This window comes from Coturnix japonica, chromosome 11, assembly GCF_054131305.1.
Source record: "Coturnix japonica strain WE chromosome 11, WE-NBRP24, whole genome shotgun sequence".
NCBI classification, from domain to species: Eukaryota; Metazoa; Chordata; class Aves; order Galliformes; family Phasianidae; genus Coturnix; species Coturnix japonica.
The window spans coordinates 19,227,536-19,247,326 of record NC_140673.1 but is presented as its reverse complement, the minus strand read 5'-3'; the positions used below and the strand labels follow the sequence as shown (position 1 = coordinate 19,247,326).

Below are 19,791 nucleotides of genomic sequence, written 5' to 3'. Positions count from 1 at the left end.
TTTACTGCCAGATACTGTGTAGGGTTAAATATTTGCCCAAGGCCATACAGTTTTCTGTCAGAGTAGGTTACAAATGAAATGACTTGTAAGGCTTGTTCTTTCTGTGGGGAGCTGTTATTTGAGTGGCACGGTCCTTCTCACCTTGAAGTTTTTAAAATTCAGAGATTTTTACTTACATCCACTTTTAATTTGAGGTCACGCTGAGCAATAACAAAGAATATATGTGACAATAACAGTCCACTTAGTTTCCTTCTCCTTCATGCAGTGCCCTGCAGTGCTGGAGGTTCTGTACTAGGATATATTCTTGGTAAGAATTTAAGTCTAGTGACTGGAAGTTCAAGGCTTGCTTCTGCTCAGAATAGCACTTCTGGACTATTGCCTATTAATTATTCTCACACAATAGCTTTGCAAGCAAGTATCGTGGGTCAGGATGATTTACACTTCTTTGAAATTAATCTAATTAATAGATAATTTTACTATTGTACTTTCGAAAAAGATGATAAAGTTCAACAATAATGGACTCTACTATGGATTTTTCTATCTATTAATATGATTATAGATCAAATTTGGTGATCAAACTAAATCATATATTGGAATTATAAAGCTTTGATTAAATGGTATTTTTTTTTTAATCTCACTCCAGTACCATTGTAATTGTGCTGCATGGGAGGAGAGAATAAAATGAATCAAACCTAATTTATTCATTACTTGACAATAGCATAATTAAAAAAAATCTGCTGCTATTGGTGTGCTGTGCTCGTCTTACCTGGTTTGAATCTTATATAGAATAAGCAACACAAGTTTTGAACTTGTTTGCATTTTGATCACAACTGTTTTTTTAATCATTGTGGACTATTATTGTGTCATTTATTTCTGTCTGATACAGTTATTAATAGGTTTTTAGTCTGGCTTATTGACCTTCTTGATTCCTACTAAGAGCTTTTGCCTTTGATGTAGTTAACAAAAAATCAAATCATTTGCCTCTATGTAATATTATGCCTTTGTTTCACCTTAGTCAGCAGCTTTGGCTTCATGTGGCAAATCTTTGATGATCTTTGTGGTGCAGAAAAGATTCTCTAACTGAGCTTGTGTACCATGACAGGCTATTTAGTTGCAGTGTGGATATTTTTGATGTATAGTTTATGGCCAAAACCTTTCTATTTTTTCTTTCTCCAAGGCTGTTGTACAATAAAGCAGCATGTTAATTTAGATAAATATGAAATGGTAGTCTATTCCATGGGCAGGAAAGACAGAAATAACTGAGATTTTTAACTGTTGAAGAGGTTTCTTGTCATTTTCAGTAGTCGCTGGATTGCTAGAAAGAAATGCATTGGGTAGATGGGAGGAAGCCACATTACTTTTCTATTTCGCTGAGCATATAATAGAAATAAGAGACAAAAGTGGCAGACAGGCCACAAGCATATTTCTGTACTTATTGGTATTTAGGCTGACTTTTGTCACCTTTAGTTTTATTGAATCACAAAACCTCTTTTCCTTTCACTTTCAAGGGACATGGCAGCTGCTGCCTCTTTGAGGTGGCAATATGTGGCTTTTAGGAGATGTTAGCTCCCATGCTCTATATAAAAAAAAAAACAAAAACAACAAAAATGAGAAGGAAAAATGGAATAAAATGTCTCTAACCATGATATACTTCAGTTTTTAATGTTCTATACACTTTTACCCTTCAGTGGACAACATATGCTACCCTTGCTACTATCCTGGTCAAAATTCGAGAGGGTAAATCGCTTAGTGTGAGAATTCTGTTTGTTCAAAAGTAAAGTATATATCTTTTATAACTTAACATGGCTGTGGTAGCTTTTCTGTCGTGGTTCTGCCTGAGCACACCGTGTTTCCTTGAGATATTTCTCAAGTAATGTGAGCTAAGGCCATTGTAAGCTGTCTTTCAGCTTGTCTGAAGACCGAAAAATAGATTGAGATGCTGTTTTCAAGATATGTTTCTGTAACTTATCTGTCACATAGGGAAGAATGTTTTTCAAAAACCTAAACCCAACAGCTCCTATTATTGTAGATGGTGACATTTGTGGTGAGTGCTGAGTAACCAAGATTGCAAAATAGAAAATATCAGGTTTTAATGTCTTGGAACATTAAAATCTGAATTTATATCTCCTAGTAAAAAATGCCGGAGTCCCAACAGACCAAGGATTTAAACTCATTAAATCTGTTTTCTAGTGCAATGGGGTTGGATACCTATGCAAATACAGGGAAATTGGAAATAGTTTGATTGCTCACCTATTCTGTTTTTGATTTAGTGAAACAAAGTATATATTTAAAAAAAAATAAATGAAAAACTAATGAAAAATGAAGGGTATCATTAATTTTGGCATCTAAAGCCAAATGAAAAATGATCAACTTATTAGTGATGTGCATTTTGTTCCCTAACTTCTCCAGTAATGTGTGAATGTCACATTACATAACATTTACAATGAATAAATTTGGAAATGAAACAAGTTAAGATGGATCATGGTGTTCTTCCCCTGACTTGTAGACAACTTGTCTCATTAATCTGTATAGTAGTCTTAAATTAGAAAAAAAAAAGGTATTATTTGTTGTGATTTATGGCTGAAAGACTGAGGAAATCTTTGCTACTTCTTTTTCTGAGCACTGTGGAACTGTTTTCATGACTTGTGATTAGAGCGGATCATAAAATACTTGTAGTGACTGTGCAAAGTGCTGCAAACCGAAACACTTGGACAGAAGATTTGGGTATAGTGAATGGTGGTTGGCTGCATGTGGCCGCAGGACAGTGGGGCACTCTGTCCTGTCCAGATTTATTATTTTGTTGGTAGTCCCTGTTTGAAAAACACTTGAGGTAAAGGGAGAGGTTTAAACTGCTAACTAATGCCTGGCATAGAACAGTGTGAGCTTGTGGCTGTTAGGGTACTTGTACAGTCAAAATAAGAAACAAAGTAGTGAGGGCTTGTCCAGGGTCAGACCATGGAACAGGAGTGGTCTGTGTCTTTCCCATGGTAGAGCTGTATTGTTTGTATCATGAGCCCGTCTCATCTTTTAGGATGGGGTGCAGTGCCATAAAACTTGAACAGAGGAAGTTCTGTACAAATATTCTGAAGAACTTCTTTATAGTAAGGGTGGTGGAGCACTGGAACAAACTGCCCAGAGGGATTATGGAGCTTCCTCTAGAGATACTTTAGACCTATCTGTACACCTGCCTGTGCAACCTGTTGCAGGGAACCTGCTTTATCAGGGAGGTTGAACTCAGTCTCTTGAGGCCCCTTCCAACCCCTGCAATTCTGTGACTCTAATTCTAGAGAACAGCCACAAGTTGAATTGGGCAGTGTGCCACAGCCAGTTTTATTTACAAGCAGGCAGTTTGAATGTCCATTACTTTCATTTGCTTTCTGCATGCAAATAAGGAAAATGTGTGTGGAGGCAGAAGAGTTTGAAATCATTTCTGACACTTGACAGTCCCTCTGTGTTCCATGGGATAGGGCATGAAAAACTGTTAGGTGCCTGTTTGTATCATGTTTGTTCCAACAAAGTAGACACAGCCTGTCAGAAAAGTGTTCAGGATCACCTCTGCTATGCTGACTAGATGTGCTTTCTTTTATGAAAGCCATGAATGGGAAATGTTTGCCTTTTCATACCTAGCCCTCCTAGTTTTTAATGTACGTTCATTCAAGTGCATTCCTTATCTAAGCTTTATTAGATTGATATTCTTCCGAATGCATTTTCCATAGGGTTTTCCTAGTGTATGTGCTAGTTCAAAGCTGTACTTGCATGTGAAATACATCAGGCCTTTTTTAAAGCAAAAAGTAAAAGCACTGAAAATCAAGATCAGTTCAATTATACTTGCAGATTAGAGTAATAGTAATATATATCTATTGTATCAAAATGTTAACTCAGCAAATTTTTATATGCTTTAAAAATGTAAATCTTGGATTTGATTAGATTAGTTCTGGAGTAATCCACACCAAATAAATCTGTCTTCCTTTCATGTGATTTGTCAGTGTTTATAGTAGGTTTGTACACAGAGCTTTCACCATTATTTTCTAGGCAATAAAAGCAACCATGCAGAAAAGCCACCCATAAATGTCAGAAAATAGAGATATTTTGTTGCATTCCAAGGGCTTTGAAGGTCAAGTTCAATTCAGTTAGCTCATCCAGCATGAGAAGACTATGATGTGGTGATAGAATGTGTGTTTGGATAGGATATATATGTTACTGTCCCCGTATTATTCTATCTGGATAACAGATCAGTGAGAGATTAAACTTTACTGCTTGGAGGAATTTCTTTTGGAAAACTATCAATTTTTATGACTTCCTCTAGCTCCTATTGAGATACTCTGCAGAAATAATGAATCCAAAGGATTTACTGCTTTTAGCACAATGGAGATTGGCTCCTGATTGTGGCTTTTGGGTGCTATTCCACTGCTAGTATACCATTAAACTGTGTGTATTCACAAAATAGGTCTCAGATCATGGATTTTATTGTAAATGTGAAATTGTGTTTTGTTTCCTTCTGATCAGAACTAGTTCACACAAATTATTTTCCTAACACCTACGAGTGAGACACCAGCACTGAAAGCAAAGATTATGCACTGGAATTTGTCCCTAGGTTTTAGAGCCACTGAGAAAGCCCATTCTGCAGTATCCCACCAGGTCTTGCTGTGAGCTCAGTCCCTTTTTAAACAACATGAAGATATGACTGCTAAAGTTCATAATTTAATTGAGGGCAATTGGTGCTGGACAATTACATTTAGCCTATGTGAATTTCTGTTACGCAGTTTTTGCTGTGCAGCACAAACTTTTTCTCACAGTTAGAAGGCAGCTGCAGGCAAGTGAAGGTTTCTGGCAGAAGGCATTTTCTTTGCAGATGTGCAGCCTGAGAATGGAGGATCGTTATATTTTACTTTATCTAATATCTTCTCCCTCTGCACATCTGTCATAACTTCAACATTTTTCCTATCTAAAAGTTAGTACTTTTGTGGGTTATGTCATATCAATGTGTGCTGAGCATATATGCATATGACTAACATTATATTTTCAAAGAATCTTTCATGATGCATCTGCTGGGATTTTTGTTGTTGTCGCCTTTCTTCCAGCTTATGACTTTCAAAGTCTATTTCCAATTGAAAGAATCAATTTTCTCAAAGGACTATTTATGAAAGTGTTGGCAGCCATCAGGTGTCTGACAGAATGCTCATGAAACTTCTCCATTATGGGTTCATTCTTAATATGTTGCCTATCATGAATCTTTGCATATTCCTGTAGAGAGACCATCTAGGTGAAGTATCACTGGCAGGGTATTGTTATTCAACAATAACAAAAGATGGATGGTGAGCTTAAAAGCTGAGTCTTTCTTAGTTGTATAAAAGGGCAAAGCCTCCATAGGAAGGCACGTGGGAAGTAATGGTGCTGTTCATACCTGCTAAAACACTGAGCCATGGAGTGCAGTCCTGATTCAGGATGTATGGTCAGAAGAAACCCTTTCCAGGCCATACATGTGAGCCACATGCTTCTTTTGTTCCATCTCCTGTATCTACTTTTATACGTGCTGCATTTGTTATCTTGCTTCTATAGCACTGATCTTTATTTCTACTCTTACACTGTTTCCTCCAGGCTGCTTAAATCCCAATTTAGTAAAGGTGCTCTTTTCCAGAAAAAGAAAAGAAATTCTTTAATTTTAATTTTACTCTTTTTTTGAACTCAAAATACATCTTTCTCACATAACCCCCTACCTGCTCTGTTCTCTTCTCCTGAGAGAGAAAACATTGACAGCTCTCTCCAGTGGAGCCTTTGAACCTTTTCATATTAACTTTCACTTCTGGAGGAAAGAAAAGTAAATCCTCAGCTACCGATTTTATGCAAATAGTGCTTGATACATGTCTCTTTCTAAAAGGATCTTTACTATATAGCCTTGCTCCTCTCTGAAAAGTTTCAGGACCCCTGCCTGAGCCTCCCTCCAGCAGCCCTGTTAAAGGATGGTTTAGACTAAAGGAATAGCTGGAAGGTGTATTTATTTCCAGTACTGTTGAAATCATAAGGTATTCTGAAGTGGTGCATTGAAAGGATTCCATTTTATGCTCTGCTGTAACAGAAAGCAGTATTTGAAGAGGATGCTGAAAACTATAAAAGACAAAATTAATCTAGTTTTTTCATATTGTGGTCTACAAAATGAAACAAATTCAGTAAGTGTAACCATTATTGTAGCCATTATTGTTTTCAACTGGCATCACACTTGAATAAGAAGCCTGAAACCCTACATCAGTCCTATGATAGTGGTAGTTGGATGTGCGGAGATATTAAAGAAGTGACTGAGTTGTTCACTATATCTGTAATTTTTACTACATATTGTTATCTAAGAAACGTAAAACCCTCGTGTAACTCCTTACCTTTCATTTGTCCTTCCAAGCGCAATGTCATGTATCCATGAAAATAACTAATGAAATGAATGCTTTAAAAAAAATAAATTTCTAGAAAAAAATGTTTCTTTTCAATTACTGTTGGTAGAACAGAACCTCTGTTGCTCCAGTGTTTCTTAACTGGAGTCTCCCATACAGCTACATTCTGTTCTGTCATGTGATCAGTTCAGGTAGGAATAATGGAAATAACAATCCAGAGAGGTAACATTTTCTAGAATGAAAGTTCGGGAGTAGATTCTGTGGTTTCTTTTTGATCTTAAGGAAGTGTTGGGTTTTTTTTGTTTGTTTGCTTTGTTTTTAGCTATTTATCTGCCCAGGGTGAGGACTTACTACTGCTTGTAAAGTGTTTTGACAGTCTTTGCCATACAATATTTTAGAAATGGCAGAGTGCTGTTGCTGGACTGGAAATCATAATAAAGATATTACTACATATCTCTGTAAAATTTACAACTTGAGAAAATTCTCTGATTCTCCTGCAAATACTCCCCTTCTTCCTCCCTGCTACACAGCTGTATACAACACAAAGAATTGTCTCATTCTTCCATCAGATATTATTGAACTATAAAAAATGGCCTTGTCTTCTCTGTGCTTCTTAAAAGATTAAGAAAGAAAAATGACAAACTTGCTCAGCTGTGGATTTCTTGCAAAACTGTAGTTAATAAATCACCCCTGCACTGGTAAATAGCCAAAAACAGATGTGAAGGTTATAAAATAGTGATAGGAACCATGTTACTGATATATGTATATCTATACACTCTCTTTCTCTCTATATGTATATACACAAACATACATAGACACAGGAAAGTACTGGTAATAATTGCCACCAAATTTTCATGAAATCCTAACCAGTATGGCAGCCCTATTTTTATTTCATTTCTTCAATAATATATATGTAAGTTCAAGCTTTAGAGGAGTGACTCATACCTATTGCTTATTGATTTTTATATGCACTCAAGACAGTTTGCCTGGTGTCTAAAAAAAATAACCAAAACTGAAACAGGGTTTCTATTATTGTGGATATTGAACAAAAGAGTTGAAAAGAAATAACTCTAATTTGTGCTTTCTACCCAGTGGGGTCCCAGGTATCGTACTGCACTGGTGCACTTTGGATCAGAAAACACTTTATTGTCCAACTACTTTGACTCACTATAATTAAACAACAAAATGCCCCACTCTTCTAAAAGGATTCTCTATTCATAGGTATTTTTTTCTGCTTGTAAATGTCATTTATACTGATCCAGTTTGCAACTTTAGTGAATTAAGTAGAATAAGATAAAAACTAATATACTGTGAGTCATCAGTGATCCGTCTGATTAAAAATTCCTTACAGTCTATTTATCACCGAATGTCTCAAAAATGTTTATAACTTAATATGCACTTTAATTACAAAATAAGCAACACAAAAACATTTACGTTAAATTAGAAAACCATAAAGATTGATTGAGATTTATTGCACAAGATATTTCAGTCTAAGGGAAAAGCTGGAGATGGGTTAGAGGCTGATATACATCCACACGTGTCTCTGTCGTGTCTGAATGTCTTGCACAATTTCTGGAATCTCTGACAGTCCTCTGGAAAAAGAATGCATTTGTCTGCAGGAAGGGAGATTTTATGGGAAGTGCTTGCTGACAAATAATGCCGATTTATTATGATGTTTCCTTCAGCAGGTAAAAGAGGAGGAACTTAAGGGGAACCAGTGTTTTATGGAGGTGCCCTTAAGCAGACTTGACCACAGAGCAGGCTGCCTTTCTTGATCTTTAAGAAGGCTGAGATTTATAAGTAGATGAGTATTTGAGTATTTTTACAGTGAAATTTATAAAACTAGTGAAATTCTGACTTGTAATGATCTTTCCTTCAGAGAATGCATCTTGCTTGATTTCTAGCCTTCCATAAAAACTACAGTGGAATTGACTCTTGATCATGGTTGCCCTTTGCACAAGTTGTTGAGCAGGCATTCTGTTCACATAAGCCAAGATTTCTTTGAAACCATTGGAACACCTAAATGTCTTTCTGTTGCAAAAGCAAATTCATTCTTTTCATTGTGCAGTTCTGCAGGTTCTTTGTGGCTAAGCACCCTGTAGAACTTTGCAGTTTGCTTCTTCGAACAATGTTTTCTTATAACAAAATTCTACAAAATCTCTATTTTCTCTCTCCCCTATTGCAGTGTATTCAAAGAGAAGGAATATAAAAACCACATGGCATCCTAATGAAGGCCAAAAGGTTTAAATATCCCATGTGCATTCTACTTGGGGCAGAGGTTATGGAGAAAAGTTGCTTTCATGAAGCACACAGAGCTGATTGCAGTGTTTTCAAGTTTGGAATGTGTCTGCACAAAATAAGTAAGGAATGGCATTTGACAAACCAGGATCATAGGATACATAGAAATTAGTGACATCCTATAGGGCAGTATCACTTCTCCCTATTGTGGAGATTTTGATCGAAGTATCCCAGTGTAGTGGAATAAGTATTTAGATTCCCCTGTAAGTACTTGCAATAAATATGAATAATCTATGCTTTTTTTTTTCTTTTCTTTCTTTTTTTTTTTTTTTTTTTCTGCTTTACAGTTATCACTCGTGCTTCACATATCGGCTGCTCTTAACACTTAAGAGGCCCTGATATATAGCTAAACATTTCTGCCTCCATCTGGCACAAAGAGAAGTGACACAGAAGTGCTCCCCAGCCAGTTTATTGCAATTTAATATAAATCTGTTGTAATGCAGCTGATGAAAAGTGCTGTGTCTTCTGTGGATGCTGAGAGTCGTGATTGGGTTGTGGCGGTTACAGTGCCCTCTGAAGATTTGCTGGGTTTAATTTCACATTACACAGACATTAGCTGACTGAGATTCCTCACTGATTCCCATTGCTGAGATGCTGCCCTTCATCATCCTCTTCCTTTTCTCCTTGCAGTGACCTCATTCATCCAGGTTTCCTATTTCAGCTCTTTGTTTCTTCTTTTGTACTAATTGCAGCCTCCTAACACATCAAAATAGACAGAGCCGTGTTGTTGACATCCACTGTAATGTATTATTTTGATAATATCCATTCAAATTTTCTGTCTGTTGTGATCTGTGCTTTTTTTTCTGTGGCTGCGATATTTTAAACAGTAAAATTTTACCACATTTTTAGCTTCCTTCTAAGTTTTTCTCTGGCAGATTGAGGACTTATCCAAGAAAAAAAGTTTGTGTGTTCTTGGAGTTATGTTAAGCAGTCCAACCAGCTGGATAGGTTAAAGGTGGAAAGCAAAGGTTAATTAAGATACAGGCTTCAGATTTGTTGTATTATTAGCAACAAAGAGCATTTTGTCCAAGATACCAATGCCTTCCTCTGTAAACCTGTAATAAGGCAGAATTTTGTGCTAATTTCAACGATAGTTTGTTTTAAAATATTTAAGGTTAGAGTATAAATTCCTTTGCACAGGAATGATTTAAAATCAATGGACAATAAACAAAGCCTGCAGTGACCTTTCTCTTCTAAATAAGCTTTATGTGAAATAGGTACAAATGGCGTTTTCACTCTGTGTATTATATGAAGCAAAATGATCCAGTACACCTGTCTCTTTGTGCTCCTGCAGAAGGTGACAATCATACAAAATAACTTCATGCAAAGCTCTCCGAAGGGCTTTTCCCCTATCATACAATAGGAGGTATTTTTTTGTAGAAATAATAATAATAATAATCTGATTTTAATAATTTATTTTCTTTTTATTACAGAGAAAGTCTGTTGTTGTTGTGAGTTTCATTGCTGCATTCCTCTGTCTGATCATCGTTCGTCTCACAAATGAAGTCACTTTCCCTTTGATTCTAAACTGCTTCGGACAAACCAGTGTCAAGTGGATACCATTTTCTAACGGCCAAAGGCAGCTTCTGAGAACTCACTATGGATATGTAAATGTGAAAACACAAGAGGTAAGACTTGGTATTGAAAAAGCAGCAATGTGAACCAGTAGACATCTTTGATCCCACATTACTGCTTTCTGCTGCCCAGTGGAAAACAAAAGTTGGCATTGTCTGAGCGAAGCATCTCTTAAAACTGTGCTTCCAAATAATCTGAATTTTTCAATATTTGAAGTGGATAAAAAAGTGAGCTGGTCTCAAAACTGTGCTTGGATATGATTAAGAATTGTTTTTACACAAGAAAGAGAGGTTTCATAATGAATTTCCAAGACTTCAGTCTATGTGCATGAAATTTTCCTGGGGAGTTTTTTAATAGAAGTCCTAAAAACCAAAGAAAGAAGTAGTTTATCCATGTTTCTGTGTGCATAAAAGAAGAAGAGGGAATGATTTGTTAAACAAACATTTGTGAGCATAGAAAAGGGGCAGAGCTAGAGACGTACTGGATTTTTCTGATATTTGTATTTAAAGCTTGCAGTTTCTAGTCCGTGTTTCTGAAGTGTCTTGGCCTGTAGCTGCCTTGCAAAATACTTACTTTGGGGTTTGATAAAAGGGTGTTTTACAGGGGCTTTAGCTTTGAGCACTCCTAGTTGGCAAAATATCTCATGATATTGCTAGTTTCCTGTGGTGGTGGTGCTTTTTCTGGAATATTTTCCCCTCTCTGTTTTTGTACTATTTATAATAGTTTAAAATTTACTACTTGTGATATTCAGTCCTACGAGTACATTGGACAAGTTATTTGTTATTTTGCTGTTAGCTTGTTAAAGATGAAAATCAGAATGAGGAAGAACTGTTGTCTTTAGGAGGTAGCTTCAAATTGTTGTCTGTGTAATATGCAGCTTTGAGTGCATTGGACAACAAAATTCTTTATCTACAGAGCAGAAAAAGGACAAGTGCCAGAAAGTCAGGGAGAATCCTAGTCTCAGTGAAGTGAATGGGAGCTCTGCTGCTGAGTTCAAAGAGGGTAAGGCCTCATCCAGCGTATCTCAAATATGAAAGGACCAGGTACTTGCTTGAAGTGAGAGGGCAGTTCTGTGTGCTGCTGTGTTATGTGATTGCCACAGCTGCAGGTGTGGAATCTGAATGAGACAGAGCTGCCAGGACCAATTGATCACTATCAGTCTGAACTGATAACTGGAGAGGAGAATCTAATCCATTTTTATTCTCCATTCCCTTCATCAGAGGTTACTTATAGGAGGTTACTTATATCTTGTGGGAGCCTTAGTTCATTCTTAAATTTGATAATACTCTTGGAAGTTCTGATGTTAAATGGAAATGAATGTCTTGAAATTTGGTGTCCAGTATTGATTAGTAGGACATTTGTCTCAATTTAGCTTAGGTCTTGAAGGACTCCTTAAACTCAGTAATTTTAGTTGTTTTCCCCCTTGTATTTGTACATTACGTTAATATTTTCTAATTAAAATGATAATGAAGAAATGGAACATGCCCTGCTAATTGTGAATGCACTATCTTCTGTCTTAATTATTCCCTGTGTGGGGAAATTTTTATCATGCTGCTTGTGTGAAAAGATTTAACACATCTCATGTTCCTAACCTGTGCTCACACCTTTTCTGAGACTACAATTTTCATAATGTAGATTGCTTTATAGAAGGATGTAAATATGCACTTGTATATTATTTAAGATGGACAGAAATTCTCAGTTATTCAGATTGGACACATATCTCTTATTTATTTAAGTGCAAAGTACATTCAATTTCTGTCCATTTCATTGGATTTGTATATTCTTTCTGTGCTGCTAGAGTATGTAAGTCAAGGTGGAGGTCCATTCTCTGGGTGCTGCTAATGCCCAAAGTAAACATGGCCAAAGTTTTTACGAGAAAGGATTTGTGCCATCTCATCAGTAGTCAAGGACCAAAAGGTGGGGGAACTCTAACATAATGTGTTGTTAGAAAATTACACAATAGAAGAGAAGACAGCAGAGAAAATGATTTTAAAGATATGAATTACCTTTTCTCTCTGAGATTCTCTGAGAGAGTCTGTGCACACTCTTTGCATGTGTTGATCATCTTCTAGGGTGTCTTTTGAAGCCTGCCACCCCACCAGGTCCTACATGTATCCTGCTGTCTGATAATGCTGCCTGCTGTTCCTCAGTCAATTCCAACATCCATATTCTTTCTTTACTGTATCTCTGTTCTCCTTCACCTGTTTCTCTCAGGCTCCATTCTGTGGCAGCATGCCTGGCTGTATGCAACACCCCAACTTCTCTGTCTTCTAAAATGGTACACGTGCTGAGTCAACAAAAGAGAGCAAATAAAGTACTGAGGACCAGCACAGTCAGTTGTCAATTATTCTTTTCCCATCCCTACCTCATATACTTATTGGCTGAGGAAAAAGGGAAAAAGAAAACATAACAATCACCTTTAACCCCTGGGAAAAAGAAGTCAAAGTTAGGAGAAGTTTACTTCTTTTGGGATAAGGCTGAATGGGCTGAGAACTGGAAACTTTATAAGATGATGGTTCGCCAGTTTTGTGATGGTTTGGACTAAGGCAACAAGTTCAGAAAACATGGTAATACGAACATTTACACCTCAAGTGAAAGCAAGCAACATGTACATTATTAGTTATGATCAGAATAATATGGTAAGGACACATTTCAAGTATGCTGTTTATTTGACTTGACAGTATAATTGTATGAAATTTTGGTTAGAAAAAAAATCTGAAAACATTTTGAGATTACTATAACTAGATTATACAGGAATATTTAATATAAACTGTGAAGAGAGACATAACTTAATCCCTAATTAAGGCTGTGTATAATACAATGTTGTTGCTATGGTTCCCTTGATTTGTATCTATAGCAACAGCTTTAGAAAAACGGAGTTTATGTACAGTAAACATAGTATATTTGAAGTATAAATAGATGTGAAGTGTTGTGCTATAGCAGCCCATTATGTCTAGACACATTTAAATTTGACTTTCGAGATATTTCTGAAATAGATGATTCCTCATAGAAAACTTACGTCTAGTCCCTCTCCTCTCCTTAAGAACAGAGGATTCTTTATTGTAGCCCTCCACGATGAGATCTTTTCTCCCTTTTCAATGCTTCCATTCGAGTGAATTCCTTGAGATTTGAGAGAGGATGGCAGCCTGATGTGCAGTGTTACTCTCTCATTCAAGTACATGAATTTTGACCTTACAGTTAGAAGGATGTGTATGGGTAAGATGACCTTTACTATCTTTTCTGTCCCTTGTTTCACCTCTTTTGCACCTTTTGGATTTTGGTGATTGGTTCTGAAATGATTAAATCCATCTGTTGTGGTTTAACCTTGCAGGTGGTTCAGCACCACACAGTCATTTGTTCACTCCCCCTCTTCCCAGTGGGATGAGGAAGAGAATCAGGAAAGAAAACCACCAAAACACAAAGTAGAACTCATGGGTTGAGATGCATACTATATAGTAAGATAGAGAAAAGGAAAATGATAATAGCTATGAGTCTCTCTCTCTCTTTCTCTCTCTCTCTATATATAACATATATAAGTATAAAACAAGCACTGCACAAGCAATAGCTTGCTATCCCCTGACCAATGCTCAGCCAGCTCCCTAGCAGCAGAAGGAAGATGACCTCCCACCCCTCTCAAAACTCTCTTTCTGCAGGACTTCATATGACATGGAATATCTCTTTGGCCAGTTTAACTCAGATGTCCTAATTCTGTCCCTTCCCAGTTCTGCCCAAGCTGAAACTAAGACACCATCTTTAATAAATGGCTTGTCTATAGTGTCACTTCCTTTTATCTTCTTCCTGATATTTTTTAATAGAAATTTTTATTGTGATATATCCAGAGTGGTTAGCAAATTGAAGCCTATTGTCTTTTGAGTAAACTTCATCTACCTGCCCCAAGGTGATGGAATAATTCTTTTGTATCAAGTCAAGCAGCTAAAAAGGAGCAGGTATAGAAAATATAATCTTCCTCCCTCTTTCATGCTGCTAGTTCTCTACAAAGAGTTCAAGCAAAATTAATGAACATCATGTATTTAAATTGCAGCATTATGGCATCAATTTAAAGCCCATTAACAGTTTGAAACTTTCTGCTGAGCAAGTCTAATAGTGTTCTTGGATATTTGATTGTGCTTCCTGAAAGGTGAATTTTGAATAGATTTTTATTCTACCATCAGTATTGAAATAATATAGCATTTTCTTACGTATGTAAAATCTGAAATATAGCTGCAATAACACTTGATACATAATTATAGAAGGCATATTAAAGTACTACACAAAGATTAAAACTGTTCTTGGAAAAGGGTAAGTTCTGATGTGACCTAAAATCCCTACATTAAGCTGCAGCTGTGAGATCTAATGGCTTAATCTAAAATGAGTTCTGAGGGAGAGAAAAGGATTTGTGTCACGAACATTGAAGAATCTCATAGTATAGTGATGAGCACTAGATAAAATGAACATGCTTTGTAACCATTAGGATTTTTAAAATCTCTTTGTAACTGAGAAATCATCAATACTGCTGATACTGAATAAATAAATTGGAATTATCTTATTGCATATGCTTTGGTCACATGAGCTGGATAAACCAATACAAGTAAAAGACCTGTAGCCCATGGAACCACGTGTAGGTGTAAATCTAATTCTTTCAGTTCCTTTCACTATAAGTAGTAGTGAACTCAAATGCACATGAGGTGGAGTTATCCATTATTTCTATTTCGATGGAATATCCCAGACATGAATAAATATGGGAGGAGGCTGCAGACCATATAATTTAGTTGTATAATCTGTTTTTATTTTTAACATTGAAGTTATCTGGGGGAGAGGGGGAAACACTAAAAGAAAAACAGTGCCTTGAAGTGTAGAGGAGAACTAATGTGACTTGAAAATACAGGCTACGTGAGGTGCTATCAGCTCATTAAATAAGGCATATACAGCTTCAGCAATAGCAAAAGCATAGCTGTCTAGCACGTTAGGAGTAATCATAGGATGGAGACATAGAAATAGTGAGTCCGTGTTCTTATAAAACTTTAATAGCTAAATTTAAAAATGCGCAAAGAATATGATGGATATTTTAATATTAGTTTCTTTCCAGATATAGGAAGTCAGCATTTAAAAAGGACTGACACTGAAGTATGAAATGCTAAAAATAAGGAAAGCTAGTGATCGGCCCGAGAGGGTTTCAGTTTTGCTTTGGGGATGGATGCAGAGTCACTATGAGGAGAAAGTTGGAGAATAGCACTGGGCTTCATGTCAAAACAGGGGATAGTGAACTGTGAGCTTGCATTGGTGCATTCAGTTAACTTCAGATGTGTTCGTTTTATGTGCTTGCAGGGATGAACTGAGTCCTTGGTAGACTGAAAAAGCTGCATCAACCAGAGTTCAGTGTGACAAAAAGTTGCTTTAGTCTTTTAGTTTCTGACACATTAATGACTTCCGTCTCTTCTTTTCCTTTGGGATTTTATTCGCTGCTATGGCTTAAGAATTCATATGATATTTTGTTAAGAAAAGGTCATTGGTTTCACAGTCATTTATCATTGACAACCCTTCTGAGGCAAAGTTTTATGTCAGTTATTCAGTTGCATCATTTCAGTTTTAGCAGTTTTGTAATCCTCATCATGGAAGTGAAACTCAACATACTATATATTCTGGTTATTTTTATGCTTCTACTGTACTAATTTTCAGGAACAATTTTCGCTAGAAATATGATGGAATAGCTGCATAACATTTCATTGACCACCTACTGCTTGTTACACTTCTGATGCAGGTCTGTCTGTGTGTGTGTATGAGATACTCCTATAGAGAGAGAGTAGTTAAATAATACATATATTTTTATGTGTTTCCTAACGATATTGGAGCTCCCATTCCTGGCTCTGAGAGCTAAAGGCACAAAGTTAGAATTCCTGCCAAAGTCTTTGATCAGTAGAAGCACATCTTATGCTGCAGTTATAGATTTTACTAAACAAAATGCTGCTGGAGGCCTTGCTGCTTCCTTCCTTTTTTTTTTTTTTTTTTTTTTTTTTTTTTTTTTTTTTTTTTCCCATCACCTTTTGCTTTAGAGAAGAGCGAACCTTTGGAATAATCTGCAAAGGTCCACTTGAAACCATTCAGGCTGTTATGAACCTACAAGAGGGACGGGAACACAGATGATGTGTGTCCTCTGTAGAGTAATCCTGCCAGCTCAGCCTTTTTCCTTCTCTATATATGGAATTGGCTGAGGTTTTTAAAGCTGCCACAACTCCAATAGTGTCTCATGAGGGAAAAGTCAAGTGCCAGGGTAAATATATCAAGTATTCTATACAAAGGAATTAAATCTACTCCGTACAGGGCCTGAATGTGATGAGCCAAGCATTGCTGCCTGTGTGGCTGCTCTGCCTTTTCAGGAAAAAAAATAAAAAAATAAAGAAGTAAATTTGGAAGATATTACTATCAGCCAGTGAGCTATGCCATCAAAAGTCAACCCCTAAGGAATGTAGGCTGGTAGAAATAAATGTGTACAAGGCATAGAGTTGTGGGCTGGATAGCTTTGTTGATCAGAGCTTACAGGTTATACCAATAGAGATGCCTAGAGTTACAGATTTGCTTTCTACCTTGACTGCATGTAATTTCTAGAGATTCCACTTTCTTCAGGATATTTTATTTTATTTTACTGTTAGTGAATGGAAAGGGTTTATGTTAGATAATGCTAGTCTCCATCCACGGAGGATGCAGTAAGAAGTGTGGAGGATCTCTGAAGAAGAAATACTGAAAATTGATTGAGAGCTTTTGGGAAGCAGAGATGGGTGTTAAGCTTTTCAGTTAGCCAGCTTGATAGACGAATTTCTATCAGGTGTGGGTGTTTTGCGTTTGTTTTTTAGCTAAACAGGTGACAGACCAGATGAGGTGAATGAAGCATCCTATGGACAGGTAGGAATAGAGCAGGGAGTTTTGTAAGAATGGCTTCTTGAATGAGAGTTTCATTTCATCAGCTGAGAGTAGTGTCTTGCCATTTATACAATTTCTTTCCACTGCTGCTGTTTTAAAATTAAGATGCCTTCAGCATAGCTGGTCCAGTGTCAGCTTCCTCTGTTTTAAACCTGGAGTCTATTTCTTGTAGACATTCCAGGTAAGCCTTGAGGAAAGCTTTCCTAGTTCTGGATGGTCTGATGATTGCTTTGTTCCGGTGTTTAAAATATGAAGTAAAAAGGGCCAGTGAAAATGGAGTTTTGCTCACATAATTATTTCTATACAAGGGGTTTCTGCTGGCTGTGGCAATCAGGAATTTCTGCTCTTTGAGCTCTTGCCCAGCACAGCTATTTTGGCAGAGCTGTGCCACACTGAGCTGACCTGAGGCTGTTAATACCTCCCTGTAGGGAAGCTGAGTGCCAGCCACCGGCACACAGTCACACACATACACGCATGGATGTGCATGTAAACACGGCAGCTAGAACTTGCTCAGGAGACAGACTTCTAAGAGTGACAGCTGCACCGTTTTAAAGCCACAGCCATCTTCCTTAAGCCTTTGCCTTCCAAGTTTGCTCCCTTGGCCATCTGTCATAGCTTGTGTTTGGCAGCTTCAGGTTCTGCTGCGTTTTGTGGATTGAATATGTAGTTTTGTCCATTTCTATTGTTCTCTGAGTTCATGTAAAGTTTGTACCACATGGACCTTTTCTCTTAAGCTTTTTAGTAGATTAAAATTTGAACCTGGAATGCATTTTCAGTTGCTAATCTGTGCTGCCTGTCTTGGGTTGGGCTGGAACAAGTGAGCTGGCATCACTGTTGGATAGAAAGAAATCAGTTCAGACACTACCTTAGAGCTGATGCAGACTGTACCAGCAACAGTCTCTGTTCTTTGGACAGTCTCTTTTGTCTGGTTAAATACATTCTTTCATACTACCGAATATGTATCATATCTTAAGAGATCCTGTATGAATCAGATAAAAAACCTCGTGTTACTAACTGGTATAAATATGCTTACAGTGTGCACATTGTAGAGCTCTACTTGATAGCCTCTTGTTACAGACAGTGTAACTTAAGTTTTCTGTAAACATAGTTATAGCTGTAAATTTTGTCTGACTGTTCATCATAAATCATTTTTTTACAGCCTCTACACCAAATAAGGGTTATTACCACTATCACTGAAAAGTTCATGGGAAATTGTGTCCATATGGTTGCATCCTAAAAGAAAAAACAATTTGGTCTAGAAAGGAATGGGAAGAAAATGAAGTTCTGCATTTATTCATAGTATTTCTTTCTCCCATCTATATCTTCCCCCTTCCGATTTGATGTATTTGTCATATTCAGCCAGTCAGAGATTACAGTAATCAGTTTCTTCCTGTCATGCAGGAAAACTGTTCAGTTGTCCGTTAGATGAATAAACACAGTTTTAAATTAAATTCCCCAAACCAGTGCAAAGACATTACTGGAGTGATTTTGGAATTGTCTACTTAATAACAACCATTTATTCTCCATATTTTTTCACCCACCTCTGGGGTACACATTACTGTTTTCACCTTGTTCATAGTAGTCCAGTGCTCTTTTCCACAAGTAATAGAATCATTTGTTGAAGCACAGCTTCTTGAACTTGTCTTTAAGCATCTCTTGTAGTCATGACCTAGAGTTTTGAATTTGAAAGTGATGAAAATGCCACAGGTCTTAAATCAATATTTCTCTGGAGGGTAGAACCTGCTTGTTCCACTCAGAGTCTGCAGAGAATTCTCAAGATCTTTTTATTAACATTACACCTGCTAAAGTGCAGGTTGGTTTGGATTGGTTCTAGTTCAGTGATACCATCCTCCAGACCTTCTGCCTTTTTGATTGCTTGTGCCTAGGATCCATGTTCTAAAGAAAACCTATTTTTTGAGTGATCTCATTAAAAAAGTATTTTTCTAAGCTTTTTCTCAGGTATGTTCAGTTCAGATTCCTATTAAATACCCAACTGTGTGCACAAGACTTGCTCCAAAGCACTGCCAGGCTGGTGCACTGAAAAACTCAGCTCAACACTGGCAAATATCCCCCAGCACAAATTAACCACAGAGGTGAAGGACAAACTTCAGTAAACTTTAAGTAAAAAATGACAGCTCAATATTTGATAAAATACAGGATATTATAAAATTTATCTGTGACTGAAAATTTAATTCTCTGGTGTTTTTGTGTAAGTAATTTCGTTGGTTTATTTATGTCCTCTAGCTTAACATATCTCATTTCTAGCATTTGGAAGATATGTAACATCTTATTTCTTCTTCACTCTTCCATTTTGGGTTCACAGCAGATTGTCCAAAACGGCTGTTTTTTTCCTTCAGTTTACATCCTCTCTGATTCGACTATCCTTTCACTGTCCAAAATGTCTTTCATTAAGTCATCAGATTTCATTTTCCCAGCAAATATACCATTATTCAGGACAGCTTCTACGACATTGTTTTAAGATTCTGGGCAGGGGCTGTTCTCAACAACCCAGCTACAGTTTCATTCTGTGCAAGGTTTGGTTCCTGAATGGCTTCAAGGTGTAGCCCCAAGATGAATGCATTATATCAATCCAGTCTTTGGGTAACAGGTTCTGAAGAACAAA

The 19,791-nt window shown here is 36.9% G+C and overlaps 1 protein-coding gene across 2 annotated transcripts in view; it reads left to right on the top strand.

Annotated features, from left to right (window-relative positions):
* The window catches only part of ST6GALNAC3 (ST6 N-acetylgalactosaminide alpha-2,6-sialyltransferase 3), a 235,205-nt gene that overhangs the window by 67,138 nt on the left and 148,276 nt on the right, over nt 1-19,791 (top strand). For both annotated transcript variants that reach the window (XM_015870358.3, XM_015870357.3), the window contains exon 2: nt 10,112-10,306. In XM_015870358.3, coding sequence (XP_015725844.1) covers nt 10,112-10,306 — 195 coding nt within the window. The remainder of the gene's footprint in view (nt 1-10,111; nt 10,307-19,791) is intronic.